Source organism: Heptranchias perlo, chromosome 27 (assembly GCF_035084215.1).
Source record: "Heptranchias perlo isolate sHepPer1 chromosome 27, sHepPer1.hap1, whole genome shotgun sequence".
Taxonomy (NCBI): domain Eukaryota; kingdom Metazoa; phylum Chordata; class Chondrichthyes; order Hexanchiformes; family Hexanchidae; genus Heptranchias; species Heptranchias perlo.
In genome coordinates, this window is record NC_090351.1 from 10,653,868 (window position 1) to 10,676,153 (window position 22,286).

At 41.8% G+C, this 22,286-nt stretch overlaps 1 protein-coding gene across 4 annotated transcripts in view; it reads left to right on the plus strand.

Annotated features, from left to right (window-relative positions):
• dclre1b (DNA cross-link repair 1B) overlaps window positions 1-22,286 on the plus strand; it is an 86,489-nt gene that overhangs the window by 17,900 nt on the left and 46,303 nt on the right. For 2 of the 4 annotated variants that reach the window (XM_068007308.1, XM_068007307.1), the window contains exons 5-7: window positions 491-1,763; window positions 2,408-2,573; window positions 9,142-10,239. In XM_068007308.1, the coding sequence (XP_067863409.1) occupies window positions 491-1,737 (1,247 nt within the window). In that variant the 3' untranslated portion in view covers window positions 1,738-1,763; window positions 2,408-2,573; window positions 9,142-10,239. Of the gene's footprint in view, window positions 1-490; window positions 1,764-2,407; window positions 2,574-9,141; window positions 10,240-22,088; window positions 22,235-22,286 lie in introns of those variants that run through there. The other 2 variants (XM_068007310.1, XM_068007309.1) reach the window with 1 other exon arrangement.

Genomic DNA, 22,286 nt, shown 5'->3' on the forward strand with positions numbered 1-22,286 from the left:
ACTTTAATGCAACGCTGAGGGTGTGCTGCACAGTCAGAGGTGCCATCTTTTGGATGAGTCATTAAACCAAGGTCCCATGGTACTATTTGAAGAAGAGCTGGGGCGTTCTTGTGGTATCATTGACCAACATTTATCTCTCATCCAATGCTACCAAAAACAGATTACCTGATCATTCTCACTGATGTTTTTGGCTGTAGTGTTTCCTACATTACAACACTTAAAAAAATATTTCATTGGTGAATGAAAATATTTAATTGAGCCACGACTGAATTTAATAAAGACCTGTTTCCACAATGAACTTCAACTGTAATCTAGGAAAAGGACCCCTACTGCACCAGTGTGATTTTGGGACTGAGAATGTGAAAGACACTATAAAATACAAGTTTTTTTTCCTTTCTTTGCTTTTCCCTTTCCCTTTTCTTTTTCCTTTTACAGTTTTAAATGTTTGAGCACATTGTATCTGAAACACCATTCTACCTTTTAATTACAGGTCTGTATAACTTGGGCAAAGAATCCTTATTAACGGAGTTGGCCCTGGCATTTAAAACCTGGATTGTGGTGAGTCCTCAGAGACTTCAGATGTTTCAGCTGCTGGGACTGAGTGATGTCTTCACTTCAGAGGTGGGAGCTGGAAAAATCCACGTGGTTGACCAGAACGAGATTAATCGCTTCAACATGGTCAGATGGAATCAGATGTGTCCTACGATTGCCATTATCCCCACAGGCCGCAGAATGAAGGTCAGGCACAAAGACATACATGTGGTTTCCTATTCAGATCACTCTTCATATCAGGAGTTGCAAGAGTTTGTGGCCAGGCTGAAACCCTGCGCAATTATCCCTGTTGTGAAAAGTAAAGCATGCGAGGCTTACTTCTGCCAGTATCTGAGTCCAAATGATGAGTCGAAGCAAATCCTAGTTCCAGAAACGGTGGAAAGATTTATGTGGGGGCATAAAGCAAAATGCAACGAAATACCGTTTCACCGGTATTTAAGAATAAGAGCTCTGGATATTCCTAAGGGTGTGGTGTTTGAGTCACCAGAGAAGGGATGGCAAGACTGCAATGGAGGCAACAATCTGGGTACAGAAGGGCCGAGTTCTGACAGTAATGAGGATGTATTTCATGAAAAAATGAATACTGACAAAATACAGGTACCACCAAAACGTGTCTGGCAAGACCAGAACGAGGACAGCAATCTGAGTAGAGAAGGGCCGAGTTCTGACAGTAATGAGGATATATTTTGTGAAAAAAATAATACTAACAAAACACAAGTACCATCAAACCAGAAAGTCAAAGTACCCTTGCTCATAGAACAGAACTCCAAGGCGCCTTTGTTTGCGGTGGCAGTACATGTAAAGGCAAGACAGACGTCATTGCTGGAGGTGTGGCATGATGGGAAATCTCCACATCATCATTTAAAAAGACAACCAACTGGAAACAGCAACCCTACCCTCCAGAAATCCTCTGGGCTATCACTGCTGCCAGTTGTGAATGCAAGCACGTCATTGGTGGAAACAGTGCCTCGATCGTCACCAGATATTTCCGAGAGACAAGAGAATGCAGAGCAACACAAATTCAAAGAATCTGAGTCAGTTTCCATTGCATCTGCTAGTAGGACCTGTAAAATGAAAGAGTGTTTAACTGGTCAGTGTTATGCCAGTCTGAAATCTTTTGACGCAGTTGTTGAACAATATTTTAAGAAGAGGAATAAAATACTTGTAAAAAACCCGTTGGATTAGTAACAGCTACAGTATGAAGACAATAGGTATGAATTGAGTGTATACTGTTTTACCAATGATCACTGCAACTTGGGGCTTTATGAAAGGGCATTTATTCTCAATCCAGTTGCTGATGGTGTTAGTAAAACCCCAGCAGGTTTTAGATTTTTAAAATTTTTACTGCCCCCAACTTACCCGTTTTTCTGAGTTAAAATCATACCCCTCATCTCTGGTGCTGCTCTGATCAATGTGACTTTATTGGCACACAGAATTCCCCACCATGTCTACCTTAGAGGGGTATATTTTCCCCTCTCCACTAATTTTAATGAAAAAGTAGACATTGATTTAAAGAGTTGTAGGTATACATTTTTTATGCTTCTCCTTTACCAAAGAAGTGAAGAGAATCTTTTCCTTACCAGGCCACTGGTGCTCTGAAGCTGTTGATGCCTAGTGCAGTATCACTCCGTGGCACAGTATGTCGGCACACTGACGTGCTGTGCATTGGAGAAAGGCTACTGCATCACTTTTTAAACCTGTGTCTGTTTCATTAGTTATTGCTGGGCCAGGGGATTTTAAAATCGTTTCCTCTTCCACCCAGTCAAGCATACAACTTTGAGGGCAATCTGGATTAAACAATTTTAAACAAAAACTTCACTTTATTCTTTTCAATTTCTGATTCTTTTATTTATAGAGTGAAGAGGTCAATAGGGTTTCTTGATTTTCTGTAATAAAACAGAAAATGCTGTGCACAACAAAGAGGAACAAAAGGTTAAAGTGTTGATTGGAGATCTCTCATCAAAGCTGATACAGGAAGCGAGCAGAGCCTGATTATAACAAACAGGAGAGAATAGCAACAGGTAAAGTTCAAGTGCAGTTATACTAACTACTGTTCCAAAGAGGTAGCAAATAGGTCTTTGATAACTCGTGAATGAATTTTTTTTAAACTTGATTTACTATGGCAGGCATTGTGTATGTCTATATTCTTGTTCTGTAAGCCAGCTAAGCTGATGGACAGTTTAGAAAGCATATGTTTGTTGTTGGTGTTTGGCATAGTCCTGTATAATTATTATTAAATACTGACCTAATTTCTCCACAGCCAGTCAACAAGAACTTGGAAGTATGATCTGCTCTAAAGCTTGGCCTTGATGTCGTCTTCAAAATTATTCCTATTGACCCACTTAAACATAGATGCTGGTGCAGAGACAAATAGTGGAGGAATACAAATATGTTGATATGAGCAACAGCAAAATAAATTGATGATATAAAAATTTACAGCACAGAAGGCGGACATTCGGCCCATCATGTCTGAGCTGGCCGAAAAAGAACTACCCAGCCGAATCCCACTTTCCAGCTCTTGATCTGTAGCCTTGCAGGTTACGGCACCTCAAGTGCACATCCAAGCACCTTTTAAATGCAATGAGGGTTTCTGCCTCTACCACCCTTCCAGGCAGTGAGTTCCAGACCCCCACCACCCTCTGGGTGAAAAAATTTCTCCTCAACTCCCCTCTAATCCTTCTATCAATCATTTTAAATCTGTGCCCCCTGGTTATTGACACCTCTGCTAGGGGAAATAGGTCCTTCTATCCACTCTATCTAAGCCCCTCATAATTTTATACACCTCAATTAAATCTCCCCTCAGCCTTCTCAGTTCCAAAGAAACCAACCCCAGCCTATCCAATCTTTTCTCATAGCTAAAATTCTCCAGCCCTGGCAACATCCTCGTAAATCTGTTCTGTACCCTCTCTAGTGCAGTCACATCTTTCCTGTAATGTGGTGATCAGAATTGTACGCAGTACTCTAGCTGTGGCCTAATTAGTGATTTATACAGTTCTAGCATAACCTCCCTGCTCTTATATTCTATGCCTCGGCTAATAAAGGAAGCTATCCCGTATGCCTTCTTAACCACCTCATCTACCTGCCCTGCTCCCTTTAGGGATCTGTGGACATGCATTCCAATGTCACTCTCTTCCTTTACACCTCTCAATATCCTCCCATTTATTGTGCATTCCCTTTCCTCGTTTGCCCTCCCCAAATGCATTACCTCACACTTCTCCGGATTAAATTCCATTTGCCACTTTTCTGCCCACCTGACCGGTCCACTGATATCTTCCCACAGTCTACAACTTCCTCACTATCAACCACATGGACAATTTTTGTATCATCTGCAAACTTCTTAATCATGCCCCCTACATTTAAGTCTAAATCGTTGATACATACCACAAAAAACAAGAAACCAAGTACTGAGTCTTGTGGAACCCTACTGGAAACAGCCCTCCAGTCACAAAAACACCCGTGGCTTTTTGCCACTGAACCAATTTTGGATCGAACTTGCCACTTTCCCTTGGATCCCATGGGCTTTTACTTTTCTGACCAGTCTGCCATGTGGGACCTTGTCAAAAGCCTTGCTAAAATCCATGTACGTCAAATGTGCTACCCTCATCGACCCTCCTTGTTACCTCCTCAAAAAATTCAATCAAGTTAGTCAGACATGAACTTCCTGTAATAAATCCATGCTGACTGTCCTTGATTAATCCGTGCCTTTCTAAATGACAATACTGTCCCTCAGAATTTTTTCCAATAATTTGTCCACCACTGAGGCTAGGCTGACTGGCCTGTAATTACTCGGTCTATCCCTTTCTCCCTTCTTAAACAATGGTACAATGTCAGCAGTCCTCCAGCACCACGCCTGTAGCCAGAGAGGCTTGGAAAATGATGGTCAGAGCCTCCGCTATTTCCTCTCTTGCTTCTCTTAACAGCCTGGGATACATTTCATCTGGACCTGGCGATTTACCTACTTTCAAAGATGCTAAATCCCATAATATTTCCTCTCTCACTATGCTTATCCCATCCAATATTTCACACTCCTCCTCAACTACAATGTCTGTATCGTCTCCCTCTTTCGTGAAGACAGGCATAAAGTATTCATTAAGAACCATACCCACGTCTTCAGCCTCCATACACAGGTTACCTTTTTGGTCTCTATTAGGCCCTACTCTTTCCTTAGTTATGCTCTTGCTCTTTATGTATGTATAAAACATCTTTGGGTTCCTTGATTTTACTTGTCAATATTTTTTCATGCCCCCTCTTTGCTTTCCTAATTTCCTTTATAATTTAACCCCTTCACTTACTATATTCCTCTAGGCTTTCAGCAGTATTGAGCTCCCCTTTTTTGCCTTATCTTACTCTGTATGCTTCTTAACATCCAGGGGGCTCTAGATTTGGGAGTCCCACTTTTTTTCTTTGTGGGAACATATTTGCTCTGAACCCTCACTATCTCCTCCTTGAATGCCTCCCATTGGTCTGACACTGATTTACCTTTAAGTAGATGTTTCCAGTCCACTTTTGCCAAATCACATCTCAGCTTAGTAAAATTTGCCTTTCCCAAATTGAGAACTTTTACTCGTGTTCTATCTTTGTCCTTTTTCATAACTGCGCTAAATCTAACTGAATTATGATCGCTCCCACAAAAATGCTCTCCCACTGATACCCCTTCCACCCGCCCAGCTTCATTCTTTAAAACTAAGTCCAGAACTGCTCCCTCTCTTGTTGGGCTTGCTACATAATGGCTAAAAAAGTTCTCCTGAATGCAATTTAAGAATTCTGTGCCTTCTATACCTTTTACACTGGTAATGTCACAGGGAACAGCTAGCCTACCTCCAAGCCTTTGGCTACGAGCTTGAGCTGGCTAAAAGGCGGTATGCAAAAGCTGATCAGTCTGACTCACCATCTAGTTAGTTCCCTTGCTCTCTACCAGCACCTTTACTGTCACATGGTACGGCCAAGGTTGGAAACTTGCTGTGTTGAGCATTGCCTCTGTGCTGTTAAATTAACAGCACAAAAGGATTATTCTTTTAACTAAGTGATATTTTTATAGGGTCCTATCTCCTGTTCTGTGGCAACTGCCAAAGTAGGTAACATTGGAGTAGTCCTTTGCAAATCGAGTTGCGTAATGGTAATCAAATATTTTGACTGGCAGCCAAATATCTGACTTCAGACGAGAGTGCTACTCTATGTTACAGTAATTTTAATTGACATTGTTGTCACTAGATTTATTTAATGTATTGGCACCAATAAACTGTAGCAACAACTGCACTTTAGCTAATACAGTTTGATGTTGTGCAAAATGATTCTTGTGTGATAGCTTACTTTGTCACCTTAAATTGTTTCCAATATTACTACCACCAGTGGCAGACCAGTAGCCACTAGATAGAAAAGGCAAAATCTATAATTGTATTGTAGATTTCGCACAAATACCCGTAGCTTTACTGAAATTCTATTGACAGCACCGCTGATCATTTTATTCTCATGACTTCTGTATCAAAAGACTAATGGCTGGGTTAGTACATCTGGTAAATCAATGTCATGGATTTATGTTTGTATACTAAATGTTGCTGAAAATATGGGTCACATTGCTATATGTCTTTTTTTTAAATCAGTGCTTTGAGTATTGGTGTCAAAATGCTATTGATATTGAGCAGCTCTTAAACTCAAACAGTTCCTGTAAGTTCACTGAATGTTTAGCAGAAAAGCACCTAAATTTGACACTGAGCCACATCAGGAGATATTAGGGCAGGTGACCAAAAGCTTGGACAAAGAGGTAGGTTTTAAGGAGTGTCTTAAAGGAGGAAAGAGAGGTGACGAGGTTTAGGGAGGGAATTCCAGAGCTTAGGGCCTAGGCAGCTGAAAGCACGGCTGCCAATGGTGGAGCGATTAAAATCAGGGATGTGCAAGAGGCCAGAATTGGAGGAGCACAGAGATCGTGGATGGTTGTAGGGCTGGAGGAGGTTACAGAGATAAAGAGGGGCAAGGCCATGGAGGGATTTGAAAACAAGGATGAGAATTTTAAAATCAAGGTGTTGCCGGTCGGGAACCAATGTAGGTCAGCAAGCTCCGAGGTGATGGGTGAATGGGACTAGGTGCACGTTAGGATATGGGGCAGCAGAGTTTTAGATGAGCTCAAGTTTATGGAGGGTGGAAGATGGGAGGCCAACCAGGAAAGCAATTGGAATTGTCAAGTCTAGAATTAACAAAGGCATGGATGTGGGTTTCAGCAGCAGATGAGCTGAGGCATGGCTGGAGACGGGCGATGTTACAGAGGTGGAAGTAGGCGGTCTTGGTGATGGAGCGGATATGTGGTCAGAAGCTCATCTCTGGGTCAAGTAGGACACCAAAGTTGCGAACAGTCTGGTTCAGCCTCAGAGAGTGCTAGGGAGAGAGATGGAGTCGGTGGCTAGGGAACGGAGTTTGTGGCGGGGACCAAAGACAATGGCTTCGGTCTTCCCAATATTTAGTTGGAGGAAATTTTTGGTCATCCAGTACAAATCAGAGATAGTGGAGGGGTCGAGGGAGGTGGTGGCGAGGTAGAGCTGGGTGTCGTTTGTGTACGTGTGGCACCTGACCGTGTTTTCGGATGATGTTGCCGAGGTGCAGCATGTAGATAAGAAGTATGAGGGGGCCAAGGATAGATCGTTGGGGGACTCCAGAGGTTGCAGGAGCAGTTATAAACCCCTTACCCTTTACAAACATATCACCCAGGACAGAACGGCTAGATTAGAGAGCTAACAGTTACAGAAATGTTGACAGAATTCAAAATAAAATAATTCCATCAACAGTCAGAAGCATTGTTTTTTTTTTCTCATTAATTCTCTCTCCTTCTCTCCTTTCTTGAAATCGCTGACTCTTTATTGGGGTGCAATGCCACAGGGAGCAGGTGTCCTCAGGTACCTCACCCATTAATCACATGTGGGCCTTTATGGTGAGTGTCAGTGGTCATTTGACCACTGAACAATCATAGCCGAGACTGCTCCTTACTGCAAACCATATTCCTAAGGGAGTACTTCCAGCAGGGGTCCCTGGATAGCATCAAAAGCAGAGTTTCTCCTCTCTAACTGACTCACCAAGGCAAATTTTAGATCCAATATTTCTGCTCCAGCTAAGATCAGTCAGATCAGCACAGATGGGGAATTGAACCTGACACCTTCCTGGTCAGTACGGCTCAGCTGGTCACTGATTCACAGTCTCTTAAATGTACATACCTTGTCTGTGGTACATGGTGTCGAATTCCTTCTGTTTACTGTGTTCAAAATCTGCTTTTCTTCAGAGCTCAGCGTTCCAATATAAATCATCTTCGCTTTCTCAGTGAGCTTTACATAGGATGCAGTTCGCATCACTGAAACCCTGCCATTGTTGTAAGGCACCCTATTGCACTATCAACATATTAAAAATAACTTCTACGTCTACCCTTAAAATAGAAAGCATTGTTAGAAATTTCCTATTGTGCTGAGTAACTGCAAAATCACATCAGAACAAACCACGTGCTTTCTTTTTTCTGTAACTACAGCCCTGCTCAGATCTGGATCTAGTGGAATGACAAATGGCAGCTAGATAGAAGGGCCCCAAACTAATCTCGGTGGGAATCCCCAAAATCCCAAGATTGGATCTGAATATCAAACTGAACACAAAAGCACCGTTGCAGTTGACATATTTACTTAAAATTTTGCTAAATGTGTAATTTTTCCAGAAATCCTGCTTGTATTAGGAGTGTGCATGGCTTAGGATTTCATTTGACATAAAAATAGCCAGGAGACAATCTTTGTTGTCCACACAAGTTACTCATTTAAAGAATTCAACCTGAGTACAGTGAAAATACAATGCATGAACCTGGAAGTTACACCTTGTGATACTAGTGTGCGAATATTTCACAAGTTCAGCTGAAACTCCTAAATAATGACTCTGCACCTCCAGTTGACGTATGACTTCTATGAAGATGACATTGACTAGTTGTGTCTTACAAACACAACGGCAGACATTTTCAATTTGTTTTGAGGACCTCATCAGCCGTTTGACTTTTGTGACATAAAGGTACTTCTCAACAATTTGAAAGCTAGTGAGAAACCTTATTTCATTAGTGATACTCGTTGGCAAGCTGATCCTGATGGCAGTGAGTGAACAATGCTGTTCAGCCCTTAGACAGATTAAAAACTTGGCTCCAAACAATCACGAGTTAACAAAAACTAAATCATTGCCTGTTTTTTCTTGTACACAAAAGTTGAACGATAGTTTGGAGTTCTGTCTTTAATATTACAAGAATCCTTACATTATTTTTATAAAAGGAGTTTGTGACCTACCTGTAGTATGGGTGCTTTAATTTGATTAATGCAGCCTGTCTGTGTATATGTGAAATGCACATTACCTATCTTGTGCCAGTGCCTCTTCAAAAGCAGATAAGTCAGCTTTGTCTAGGTGGATGGCTTAATGAATGCTAGATGCAGAATTCATCTAGATGTTATAAATAGTTAATATTGATCACTGGGCCAGTAATTGGTTATGCTTGTCTGTGGCTGTTGCAGTTGTTCCATTGGGGGATTTGGCTGGGGCCTGAAAAAGGGAAAGCCAACACTGACTGAGATTTCCCTTGTTTCACAGATGGTCAACCAGAAGGGAGAGCAGTAGCACAGCCAGTGTGGTGGCCAGGGAGACAGCAGCAAAAGCGAGGGTGATGGGAGTGATATCAAAGCTGGCGCAAAACATATCAGCTACTGTAAAAGATTCCCCCTCGCCGTGGCAACTCTGTCCAATACACAGCCTCCTCCTTTGAAATAAACACTCTCCTGCATCAAAATAAAGTTGCCCCTGAAACTAATTCTCCGTAACTCTAAGACTGAGCTCAAACTTAACCTTTAATCCTCAACCAACCCCTAATCTTAAACCCAACTATAGCTCTCAAACCAAGCTCAAGCCTCGGCAGAAACCCAGCCCACCTTAAAGCCAAGACCAAGGTTCCTCCAACTCTACACCGGGTAAATTTTATTCTGCGAGTTGATTACAAAGCCGCAGGAAGTGGTGGCAAGGCTGGAAGGAGGGAACAGCAGTGAAACAGGAGTAATGGCAAGGCAAGATATCTTGGGGACAATATTGGAAGAAAAAGCAAAAACCTGATGAAAGGTTCATTTACCTGCATGCCAAAGCAACGTGCACAGAAATTCAAACCCAGGTTCTGTGCAGAATAAGACATGCAATGCAATATAACGAACCCAGTCACTTAAAGGTACAAATGTGTGCAAGAGCAGTTTAGAATCTACCAAGTCACAGCATGTAAAACAGAAACTGAATCCATCCCAGTTCATGTGTATTGGTCCAGTAAATTGGTGGGTTTGCTTGTAGAAGAACTTTTGCTGTGATTTGTGATCACAGACTTAAAACATGCAGCAAAAACTTGAGACTTAAGGGGTCGATCTTCCTCCTGCCAAATTGACCCCAGCATTATTTGGGTAATTTTTGTTTTCCACGTGCCCAAATTGAACTATGCTGGGCCCAGCTCTTTTTAGGTTGAGTTCGCTTGTACGTCATGGGAGAGCACCCGGCAGGAGTAACGTCTCAGATTAGGTGCTCACTCAATAGGGAGCACGAATTTGAGCATTGCTGACCTCAAATGTATTATCACCTCCTAGCCCCAATGCTCCTCTCTCCCTCAACGCAAAGCTCCGAAAGCTTGTGATTTCAAATAAAGCTGTTGGACTATAACCTGGTGTTGTGCGACTCCTTACATTTGTCAACTTCTCTTGCATTTGGTTTGGTTTGCACTGAAATGACCCTAACCTAAATCAGGAATGATTGTAATTGAGGTGCATTATCGCTCTTCTTCCTCTCTGCAGCCTTTGGTGTGATCGACACCATCATTCTCTTCCAACACCTGTCCTCCATTGTCCAGCTCCGTAAGACTGCCCTTATTTGGTTCCGGTCTCGGCGTATCTACTTACCAATGGCTTTTACTCCCACCCCTGCTTTGTCACCTCTGGAGTCTCCTAAAGTTACGTTCTTGGCCCCCCTCCTGATGGTTATTGGATCAATGGGAGGTGACTGATCAAATCAATGCAGCGGCACAGTGCAGAGGGTGAGGGTTCAGTACCAGAAAATGTTCAATGAAGTTATCAGGAGTGGCAGGGTAGGGGACTGCACTGTAATCTCATATTTATCCACTGCAGTAACTCTTACTGTGATCATCTGTTCCCTCCTAACCCTGTGTTCTTTTATTATTTCTCCTGCTCCTTATGATTGTATATTAGGCTGTACTGTACATTTCTCAGCACCTCTCTTGCCCAGCGCCACCTCTTTCAGTAGGAGCCGGCAATGGACAACTGCTTATCAACTCTTTCCAGGAACAGCACTTACATATTTTCTCTACACTGACAGATAGAATGTCATACTGCCCACTCAATTCATATAAGATAAAGCACAGCATCAGAAGAGGGAGAGGATGACTCTCGGTGTTGCACTCACCGAACCACAACCTTTCCCCATTCTTAAGGGGAAGGACCTCCAAATACAGGGATGTAACTTGGAAGAGGAAGCAGGAGATGGAAAAGCAGGAAACATAGCCCCAGCCCAGACTTTGCACAACACGTGTCCTGCCTTTATTATTCATCCTATACAATTACTGACGTTGGAATTTCCAAAGAGCAGCAGGTCCATGCTAGCACTTGGTAGAAGGCTGCACCGCACCATGCTGTAATGAAGAGCTCTTGGGTACACTTGTTCTGCAGTTATTGCACAAGAAACCATGCAACTCACTTGACATCCTGTCACTCAATCTCACACTGGCAATCAGCAACACAGCAGCAATCACTGGAGTAAGTTTGAGGATAGCACTCTGGAGCACAGCACAAGTGAGCAGTGGGTAGAGGTGGCACAAGAGGAGCAGGAAACTGGCTGGAGGGTAATCTTTTCATCCACATTTGATAAGGGCCCAGCTTTTAAAAGAAGGATGCTTTCTGAGCATGACAGACGGTTGATGTCGTTGTGTAATGCGCCTTTATCCCATGGTAGCTGGTATTTCCATAACCCGCGTGTCTGCGGTTCTTATGCACGACATAGAAACTCTGCAGTCCACCTTGAGACACTTGGCAGCTTTAGGCACATCTGCAGCTGTGGGAAGGACGTGCAGTGAAGAGGAATGAGGTAGCTGGCAGCAAAGTAGTGTGGCACTGAGAATGGTGATTTATCCCATTGCATAGGGGAAATGCAGGAAAGGCTGGTGATGTGAAAGTTATGTGGATGATTAAAAGAAAGCGTTTTCTATCAGTGTCTGTCAAATCTTGCAACTCTCAAAAGCTGCTTGTGCTGCTGCATCCTCTGCTTCCTGAGGCTACCCAGTGACAACTTTAAGCTGCTGTTCAGAGGGCTTGTGCTCTGGCTGCCCAGAAGGGAAATGAGCATTCTACTGTCTTATTCTGTGCAGATAGTAACATATACGCTGAACAGTGCTTTGAGTAGAAGCTCTTGTTTTCCATGTATGAGACACTCCTGTGCACACCCTGGGAATGCTAGGGCTTCCTCTTGTTCTCTTTTTTTCCATGTGGAAAATAATGTGATTGCTTGTTCTTGTAAACAATCCATCACCCAGCTGCTTTATGCATCAATGCACTATAGTCTGATGTTCCCACTAGCAACCTGGAAAGAACCCATGCCAAAAAGGTTCAAGGCTGCTGTGACCTTCCTTCCCAGACTGGCAGCTCTGTGCTTCTGCTGGGGTTCAGCTGAAGGCCCTCCTGCAGCATGTTGAACAACTGTCACTGCCTCCCTCTGAATGCAGAATTCAGAGCCTCTGAATGCAGTTCTCCACCATCAGCTCCAGACAATTATGATGGGGCCGATATATTTGGTTGGCAGAGTAATGCCGGGTAGGTGTTTGTCTCTTGCAATGTGAAATGAGTAAAGGACGTAGAATAATAATCATGGGAGATTTTAACTATCCCCAAATAATCTGGCAAGAAGAGGTAGGTAAGGGGGTACAGGGAATGGAGTTTTTACAATGTCTGCAGGACTTCTTATCCAGTATGTAAAAAGTCTAACAAAAAAAGCAAGCACTGCTGGATATAGTAATGGGAAATGAACCAGAACAGATAAGAGAAGTAAGCATAGGGGAACATCTAGGCAACAGCGATCACAACCTAATAAGGTTTAAGATAAAGATTGAGAAGGACATAAGTAAGACAAAGACCAAAATAACAAATTGGAAAAAAGCTGATTTTCAGGGGATGAGAATGGAACTAGGGAAAATAAACTGGAAAAATTTACTGATAAACAAATAAATAGAACAGCAGTGGGAAACATTTAAAATGGTGATCAGTAGACTCCAGGAGAAATATATCCCACTAAAAAGCAAGAACAAACTAGCCAGTAATGATCCATAAATGAAAAAGAAAAATCAGGATGGGGATAGGGCCACTAAGGTATACACATGATAAACTCACAGGTAATAACCGTGAAATGGCAGGAATATTAAATAATTACTTTGTCTCACTATTTACCAGGGAGACTAACATGGTGGGCATGACATTAGAAGAAGAAATCAGAAAAGATACAAAGGCATTTAAGATAGAAAGGGGGAGGGAGATAATTGATAAACTCATCAAACTTAGAGAGGATAAAACCCGTGGTATGGATGGATTGCATCTGCGCATATTAAAAGAAGTTAGGGAAGCAGCTATTTAAAAAGGAAGATAGAACCAGTCCAGGGAACTATGGACTAATTAGCTTAATGTTGGTGGTAGGAAAGATAATGGAATCCTTAAAGATGTAATAGAAAAACATCTAGAAACCGAAAATACGATAAAGAATAGTCAGCATGGATTTCAAAAGGGAAGGTCATGTTTGACCAACCTTATTGAATTCTTTGAAGAAGTAACAGAAAGGGTAGATAACGGTAATGCAGTAGATGTAATATATTTGGATTTTCAAAAGGCCTTCGATAAGGTACCACATAGTAGACTCATGACTAAGGTCAGAGCATGTGGAGTCAGGGGACAAGTAGCAGAATGGATAGCAAGCTGGCTACAAATCAGAAAACAGAGAGTAGGGATTGAAGGTAGTTACTCATTCTGACAAAAGGTGGGAAGTGGTGTTACATCAGGATCGATGCTGGGACCACTGTGGAGAGTATAGAAGTGGAGAGTATAGAACTAGGGGGCATAGTCTCAGGATAAGGGGTCGACCATTTAGGACTGAGGTGAGGAGAAATTTCCTCACTCAAAGGGTTGTGAATCTTTGGAATTTTTGAAATTCTGTACCCCAGAGAGTTGTGGTTCCTCAGACATTGAGTATATTCAAGACTGATAGCAAAAGATTTTTGGACTCTAAGGGAATCAAGTGATATGGGGATCAGGCGGGAAGGTGGAGTTGAGGTTGAAGATCAACCATGATCTTATTGAATGGTGGAGCAGCTCGAGGGGCTGTATGGCCTACTCCTGCTCCTATTTCTTATGTTCTTAATACATAAACGATTTGGAATCGGGAGTACAATTTCAAAATTTGCCGACGACACCAAATTGGGGGGTATAGTTAATACCAAGGAGGACTGCGACAAAATACAGGAAGACATTAATAATCTTGCAGAATGGGCGTATAATTGGCAAATGGATTTCAAAATAGATAAATGTGAGGTGGTGCATTTGGTAGGAAGAATAAGTGGGGGGGTGGGGGCACATACTGCTTGGATAATGAAAGTCTAAATGTGATAGAGGAGTAGAGGAATCTGGGGGTACAGATACACAAATCACTAAAAGTAACAACGCATATTAATAAGGCCAAAAAAGCAAACCAAGCACTGGGGTTCACTTCTAGAGGGACAGAATTGAAAAGCAGAGAAGTTATGTTAAACTTGTATAAAACCTTGGTTAGACCACACTTGGAGAGCTGTGAACAGTTCTCGTCTCCATATTAATAAAAGGATATAGCCACATTTGAGAAGGTGCAAAAAAGATTTACTAGGACGATACCAGAACTGAGAGGATATACCTATCTGGAAAGATTGAGCAGGATTGGGGCTCTTTTCTTTAGAAAAGAGGCGACTGAGGGGTGACCTGACAGAGGTCTTTAAGATTATGAAAGGGTTTGATAGGGTAGACATGGAGAAGATGTTTCCACTTGTGGGAGAGACCAAAACTAGGGTCCATAAATATAAGATAGTTACTAATAAATCCAATTGGAAATTCAGGAGAAAGTTCTTTACCCAGAGAGTGGTTAGAATGTGGAACATGCTACCAAAGGGAGTAATTGAGGTGACTAGCATCGATGCATTTAAGAGGAAGCTAGATAAAAACATGAGGGAGAAAGGAATAGAAGGATGTGCTGATAGGGTTAGATGAAATAGGGAGGGAGGGAGCTCATGTGGACCATAAACACCAGCATGGACCTGTTGGGCCAAATGGTCTATTTCTGTGCTGCAAATTCTATGTAATTATTTCACTTCTCTGGAATCCATAAGGTTTTACTTTTCTGCTCATCTTCCTCCAAGTATCACATGTACAATGGGATTACAAAGGGTTATACTGATTATGCAAAGGGATATACTAGGGGCAGAAAATGCAATCCCAAAGCTGGTCTATAAACTCTTGGCTTTTCACAGCACAGCACAACTGCACTGAAGACTTTTTAAAATTGCTGGCAAAAATGTCCAAAACTGCTGGCTGCCTCATTAAAGACCTTCTGATCTCAAGACGCATCCTGGCAACTCAGAATGGCCAAGTTAAACAGTTGTATGCCCAACGTTGCTACAGGCAAATACTGTGGAAGGTGTCATTACACCAGTCCCGTCCCATTTACATTATTTGCAGGATTTTGCTTGTTTTGGGGGGGGCTTCGTGTACCTGCCCGTTTGCCGAAAATGCTCCATGTGCAAAAGAGGCAGAGACCCGACGACATGGTCTCTGCTGTGTTTCCTACATTATAACAGTGACTACACTTCAAAAGTACTTCATTGGTTGTAAAGTGCCTTGGGACGTCCTTAGGTGCTATATAAATGCAAATTTTTCTTTTTGTATATATGGAACCTGATTCCATGTTTTTGGATGATGCTGCTGAGGGGCAGCATGTAAATGATGAAGAGCATTGGACCAAGGATGGAGCCTTGGGCTACAAAAGGGGTGACCATTACAAGCATAAAAAGAGAAACCCTTGGAAGAGCTGTAGTGACAGGGAGAACTGGAACCATAAGAGAGCAGTGCCATAGAAGTCGACTGTAGAGGAAGGCACTGGAGGATGATGGAGTTGTTAATGGTGACAAAGGCAGCAGAGAGGTCAAGGAGAATTTAAAAAGACACAGTGAGCTATGGTTACAGTGGCACAGAATGTTGTTAGTGACTTTGACCAGGGTAGACTCGGTGCTGTGGCTGGGGCAGGGTGGTGTGGTTCTTTAGAGGAGTTGGGGGAGATATTTTGGAGATGTAGCAGACAGGGAAGTTAAAGAGGGAGATGTGGAGGAGGTTGGAAAGATTTAGGAGGGCATGGTGGGCAAGAGTGGTGCCCAGAGAAAGAAATAAGGCAGTTTGGTGCCAGTGTGTGAAGTGATGAGCATGCTGGAGGATGCTTGAGGCAGAGGGAAGCTGTAGACCTGTGCATGAGGGACAAAAGCCTGTGACAGCAAAAGGAGAGAAGTTCAATGAGGAAGAACTCACAGAAGCAGGCGGTGAGCATTTCATCAGGTGCGGTTGGGGGAATGAAAGGGGCAGAGCTGGGGAGAAAGGAGAACGAGGTAATGGAAGGGAGCACTGCACGGAAGGAGGGAGAAGGATAAGGAGACAGAAGAGCTCAGGTCCAACGTGACACTTGTGCACATGGCAATGGAGCAAGAACAGCAGTGGCTATAACATTAGAGCAGACTGCATTCTGCATTTAGAATAAAATAGTTTTCCTTAGTCATGTCTGAGAAGGAAGTGTTAAAAAATCACAAATTTATGGGCTGGGAGAAGGGAAAGGAATTTACTATTTCAGAGTTCATTCCATGAACTTGTGAATGTTGTAAAAGGAAAACTGTTTTCATTTCACCAAAGTCCTTCTTAGGATCACAAGAGGAATCTGAAAAGGAGAAACTAATCCCTAAAAGAATGCTGTAGTTATTGGCTAATCCTAAACATGTGTGTTTAATTTGTTAATAAATTCCATTTCTTCGAATAGTGCCATGGGATCTTTTACATCCACCTGAGATGGTAGATAGGACCTAGGTTTAGCATTGGAATTCTTCCCTTCTTCTAGTTTGCTATGCTTCAGGAATTTTGCAGCATTTTTAGGCACATGTTGTTTGTCAGTTGCTTGGATCAGTTTGCACTAAAATTTATTGTTTAGCCTTGGTTTGTATTTTCTCAAGCTGCTGATTGGAAAATTGAATATCCCTGTCTGATTTTTGAGAGGGAGTCTGATGATTCAACAAGTCCTTTCACTTGGTAGCAGGTGTACTTTCTTATGCTAGTACAGTATCCAGGGGCAATTCATTTTGTGTGCTTGGGACAACGGAGCAAAATGCATACAGCAGGGCTACCGAGTGACTGAATCATGGTTCTGGAGAGAGATACTGGAGGGTGCCTGGTAACTGTGGCACTGTATCCATAAAGGAGCCAGTGGTTAGGAGAGGAGCAGAGAGGAAAAAATTGGCAGCGAAAACTGACGAGAAAGTAAAATAAACTCACTGGGGTAGATTTTGACTTTCACCACCAGGCGGAAAACTGGCAGTAGTGGATCAGCCGCCTTTTTTACACACAGCCCAGTTTTCCTTTCCAATTCTGGGGTGTAAAATGGGCGGCTGATCCACTACTGCCAGTATATTGCCCAGTTTTGAAAGTTAAGATCTACCGCACTGTGCCTAGGCAATGTTTAACCCCGAAGCTGTTTGCTTTAAATCACCACGTTTGTTCATAAGAAAAGGAAGTGCTGTTATTTGTTAAAACTAATCAAAGTGCATTGATGTTTTACTGCTCTCTTTTTCCTAGTGGAGTCATCAGTCCAAGCCGTGTTAACACTTTAGTTGCTGAATAACATTTGATATCAACAGCAAGCCTCTCATCTCCTTAATATATTTCAACTAATTGTGAATAGAACTTTATTCATACATAAAATTACATAGAAATTACAACAGAAACAGGTCGATCGGCCCAACCAGTCTGTGTTGGTGCTTATCCTACACACCAGCAATTGTCCTAATCCCATTACCTGCCCCGTTCCTATATCACTTTATTCTCTTTTCCACCTACATAATCTATTCTTAAATGTTGGTCTCTGCTTCAATCACTAACTCCAGTAGTACACTCCACAGTCCCACAACCCTCTGTTCAAAAATTATATTCTATACATCTTGCCAAAAAACCCAGCACTGCATTAGCTTTTTTATGCCCAGAGCGAAGACGTAGCGTTCTTTGAAATGATGCATGAAGAAAATAGTTCTGAGAAGAGGATAAAGATAATGAGGAAGAGGATGAAGATAATGATGAATATGAACAGATTATACTGGTTACAAGGAGTTTTAATCCTGTGATGAATGTATTAGTCGCCGATTCCTTTAATTGTACGGTGTTAGTTGGTGCATGTACTTCAACTGTATGCGGGGTAGATTGGTTAAAATGCTATCTTGATTCACTAAGTAGTGAGGATCGACGCAAGGTTAAGGAATATAAAAGTTCTACATGTTTTAAGTTTGCAGATGACAACATCTTGAAGTCACTCAAGATAGTGGTAATTCCATGTAGGATAGCTGGAGTATGGATGTAGTCTCTAGTGAGATAGCAATGCTTTTCGGTAAAGCTACCAAGAGAAAGGCAAAAATGAAACTTGACATGGAACATGATGAGGCAATCATTTTTGGGAAATCGGTTGATTTGCAGTTTACTCAGTCAGGGCATTATTGTATACCCTTAATAAAACCTGATGTTTCTCATCAGCGTGTTAGGCAAGTATTAATGGCATCAGGCGATAAGGATAAGAGAGAAAAAAAACAAATTATCTTAAAGTTATGTAGACAATTTGCCCACCCTACTTGTCAACGTTTAAAGATCTTGCTGAAAGATGCAGGTGTAGTTGATGAGGAATATATGACGCTCCTAGAGGAGATTAGTAAGAACTGTGAAATCTGTAAGAAGTACAGACGGACAGCGCCACGTCCTATTGTAAGTGTTCCATTAGCACGTGACTTTAATGAGGTAGTTGCCATGGATCTAAAGGTATGGGACAAAGACAGAAATGTTTTCATCTTACATTTATTGACCTGGCTATGAGATTTAGTATTTCTACACTAATATGTGATGTGGAGATGCCGGTGATGGACTGGGGTGGACAAATGTAAGGAATCTTACAACACCAGGTTATAGTCCAACAATTGATGGACTATAACCTGGTGTTGTAAGATTCCTTACATTTGTACACTAGTATATAGTAAGGAGAAGAAGATTATTCCAGATAAAATTATGGAAAAATGGATGGGGACTGGACTTGGGACACCAGCAAAGTTTTTGACCGATAATGGAGGTGAATTCGCTAACGCAGAGTTCAGAGATATGTGTGAGAATGTGAATATAATTGTCATGAATACATCAGCTGAGAGCCCTTTTAGCAACGGAATCATGCTGTGATTGATAGCATGGTGCATAAAACTTTGGCTGATCGCACAGTGTGTAAGTTGTCAACTGCCCTAGCATGGGCAGTTCATGCAAAGAATTCTCTTCAGATGGTTGGAGGATATAGTCCTTACCGACTAATCTATGGGCGCAATCCCAAATTACCTTCTGTTCTTTGTGATAATCCTCCTGTTCTAGAAGGTACTACAATTAGTGCCATTTTTTTTCTGAGCATTTAAATGCTATGCATGCAGGGAGACAGGCTTTTATCAAGGCTAAGGTATCAGAGAAAATTTATAGAGCACTAAGGCATCGCATTAGACCGTCTGAGGCAGTTCAATTCAGGAGATTTGGTATACTGTAAAAGAAAGGGTCATAGGGAATGGAAAGGCCCTGGTAAGGTAATAGGTTGTAATGGTAAGACAATAACTGTCCAACATGGCAATCAAATTATTAAAGTTCATTCCTCACGATTAATTGGAATTAATTATAAAATCTCGGACTCTGAGCAGTTGATAGAAGTAAACGTGACACGTTGTGCCTCAGATGTTCATAATTCTTTTGATGAGGTTCCTGAGGTACAGACTGAGGTAGATCAAGGGCTGGACAGTGGTAATGTCAGTGATCAAGAAACACTTGACAGAGCTATCACGTCCACAGAACAATTGCCCAAAGTGGGTACATGGTTGATATATGCTCCAGATGGGACTAATGAATGGACGTGCAGGCAAAGCTACTGGTACGTTTAAATTTTGGTTGAATGTTCAGCATATTGGCCTTGTGGCAAGGTCCATGGACTGGCAGAATGGGGTAAGAGAGTGGAGAGTACGAAAGCAGAGTACAAGTAGTGATAGAGAGTCTGGAAGTGAATCTCACGTCAGAAAACGATCGTGAACTAGAGATGAAAGAGGGAGATCTCACAGTAGTAGTCCCTACAGACATAGAAGTGGAAGTAGCAGATGTAGCTTGACTAGGTCAGACAAGAAACAAAGACGACAGAACAGTCGCGTAACAGAACTAGAAGCAGAAGTCCTCATGATCGTGAAGTTTTGGTGGCTGCCAATAAACTTGCGGATAAACGAGTAAGAGAGGCAAAATAAAGGGAGTTAGATAGTTGGAAAGAATTTGGAGTTTATTCTGAGGTAACAGATAAGGGTTAACCAGCTTTGTTGCATAGATCAGTTTGTACTGAAAAAGTCCTTGCTGATCGGACTTATAAGGCTAAAGTGAGATTGGTGGCTAGGGGTTTTGAAGAGAAACTGGGTGATACAGATGTTTGAGTGGATTCTCCCGCTGCTGGAAAGGTAATCTTAAAAATCTTTTTGACTCTTTTGGCAACATGTTTATGGGAGTCTAGGTCAATTGACATAAAAGCCGCATTTCTGCAGGGCGATACTTTTCAGAGAGAAGTGTTTCTGAAACCGGCTAAAGAGGTAGCAGATGTGGAAGGAAAACTATGGAAACTAAACAAATGCGTCTATGGCCTGAATGATGCTTCCAGGGTATGGTATTTTTTGGTGATATCTGTTTTGCTGAAAATAGGTTCTGTTCAACTAAAAGTAGATCCCGCAATGTTTTATTGGTACCATAATGGAAAGCTTTCGGGCATCTTCATGATGTTGATGATTTTTTATGGGGTGGTACTGCGGAATTTGAGAAATTCGTCATTAATAAGATTAGAGTAGAATTTAAAATTGGGAGTCAGGCCTGTGGGGCTTTTAAATATATTGGTTTAGATATTAAGCAGAGTGGGTCTGGTATAACTTTAAATCAACAGTCCTATTTAGAGAGCGTTTCTCCCATCCCGGTGAATCGTACTATGTCATCACAGAAAGGTGAGGTTATGTTATATCTAAAGAAGAGACCGAGCAATTACGAAGCTTGGTTGGTCAGTTGAACTGGTTGTGCACTCAGACTAGACCAGATGCTAGTTTTGATGTGTTGGAGTTAAGTACTTTAATGAAACACCCCATAGTAGAGAATGTTTTAACAGCAAATAAAACATGACGAAAATTAAACATAGATAAATGCGTACTTAAGTTCCCATCCTTAGGTGACCCAGAGAAAATGAAGCGAGTTATCTTTAGTGATGCTTCACATACTAATCTTCCTGATGGGTATTCTAGTGCAGCTGGTTTCATAGTGTTTTTTATGGGTGAGAATGGGAAATGTTGTCCTTTAGCTTGGGAAGCTAAGAAAATAAAAAGGGTTGTTAAAAGTACTCTGGCTGCTGAAACACTGGCTCTTGTCAACGCAGTGGATATGGGATTCTATTTGGCAAATATTTTGAGTGACATCCTATTCAGTACTGAAGATACTACACCCATTGAATGTTATGTAGACAGTCGTTCATTGTGGGATAACGTACACTCTACGAAAAATGTGCGTGAGAAAAGATTACGGATTGACCTTGCTGGCTTAAAACAAATGCTGGAGAGAAAGAAAATTAAATGGGTGGATTCAAGCCATCAACTGTCGGATTGTTTTACTAGAAGAAGTACATGTACGAAGAAATTATTAGAGGTCCTGGAGAAGGGTCGCCTCACAATGTAATACTTTGAATAGTATAAGTTGTACAGAGTATGGAATTTTTTAATTTTTAAATTTTTGTATTGTTTATATAAAGGTTATTTTTTTATTTAAAGAGAGAGAAGGGAATCTATTAATTGTATCCGTGTGATTTATATCAATTAGTATTAGTTAATTGTATTCAGGTGGTGTGTATCAATTGGAGCTCTCTTGTATCCATATCTAGGGTGTGGTGTGTGTAATGTGGATCTCTATGAATAAAGGCTTGGAAGCAACTGAAGACCAGGCTCTAGTATTCGATCCTTCACCACCTAGCTATTCAGTTTATTACAAGGGATGCAAATGTGGAACTGTGTTGTTTCTTACTGGAAGACCTGCAAAACACTTCCAGGATTGGCACTGCTTTGCCTATGGTGGTGAAAGTTATTTCAGCCTTAACTTTCTATGCTATTGATTCTTTTCAAGGTGCCACTAGCGACAACTGCTAGATAAGCTTGAATGCAGTACATCCATCAGGTCACTGAGGTTATGTTTTAAAGGACAAATGACTTCATCACCTGCTCTAAAGAGGAACTTCAGCAGCAACAGGAAAGGGCCCCACACTTCTACAGGTGAGCAGGCCAACGGAATGTTGGCTTTTATTGCTAGGGGGATAGAATATAA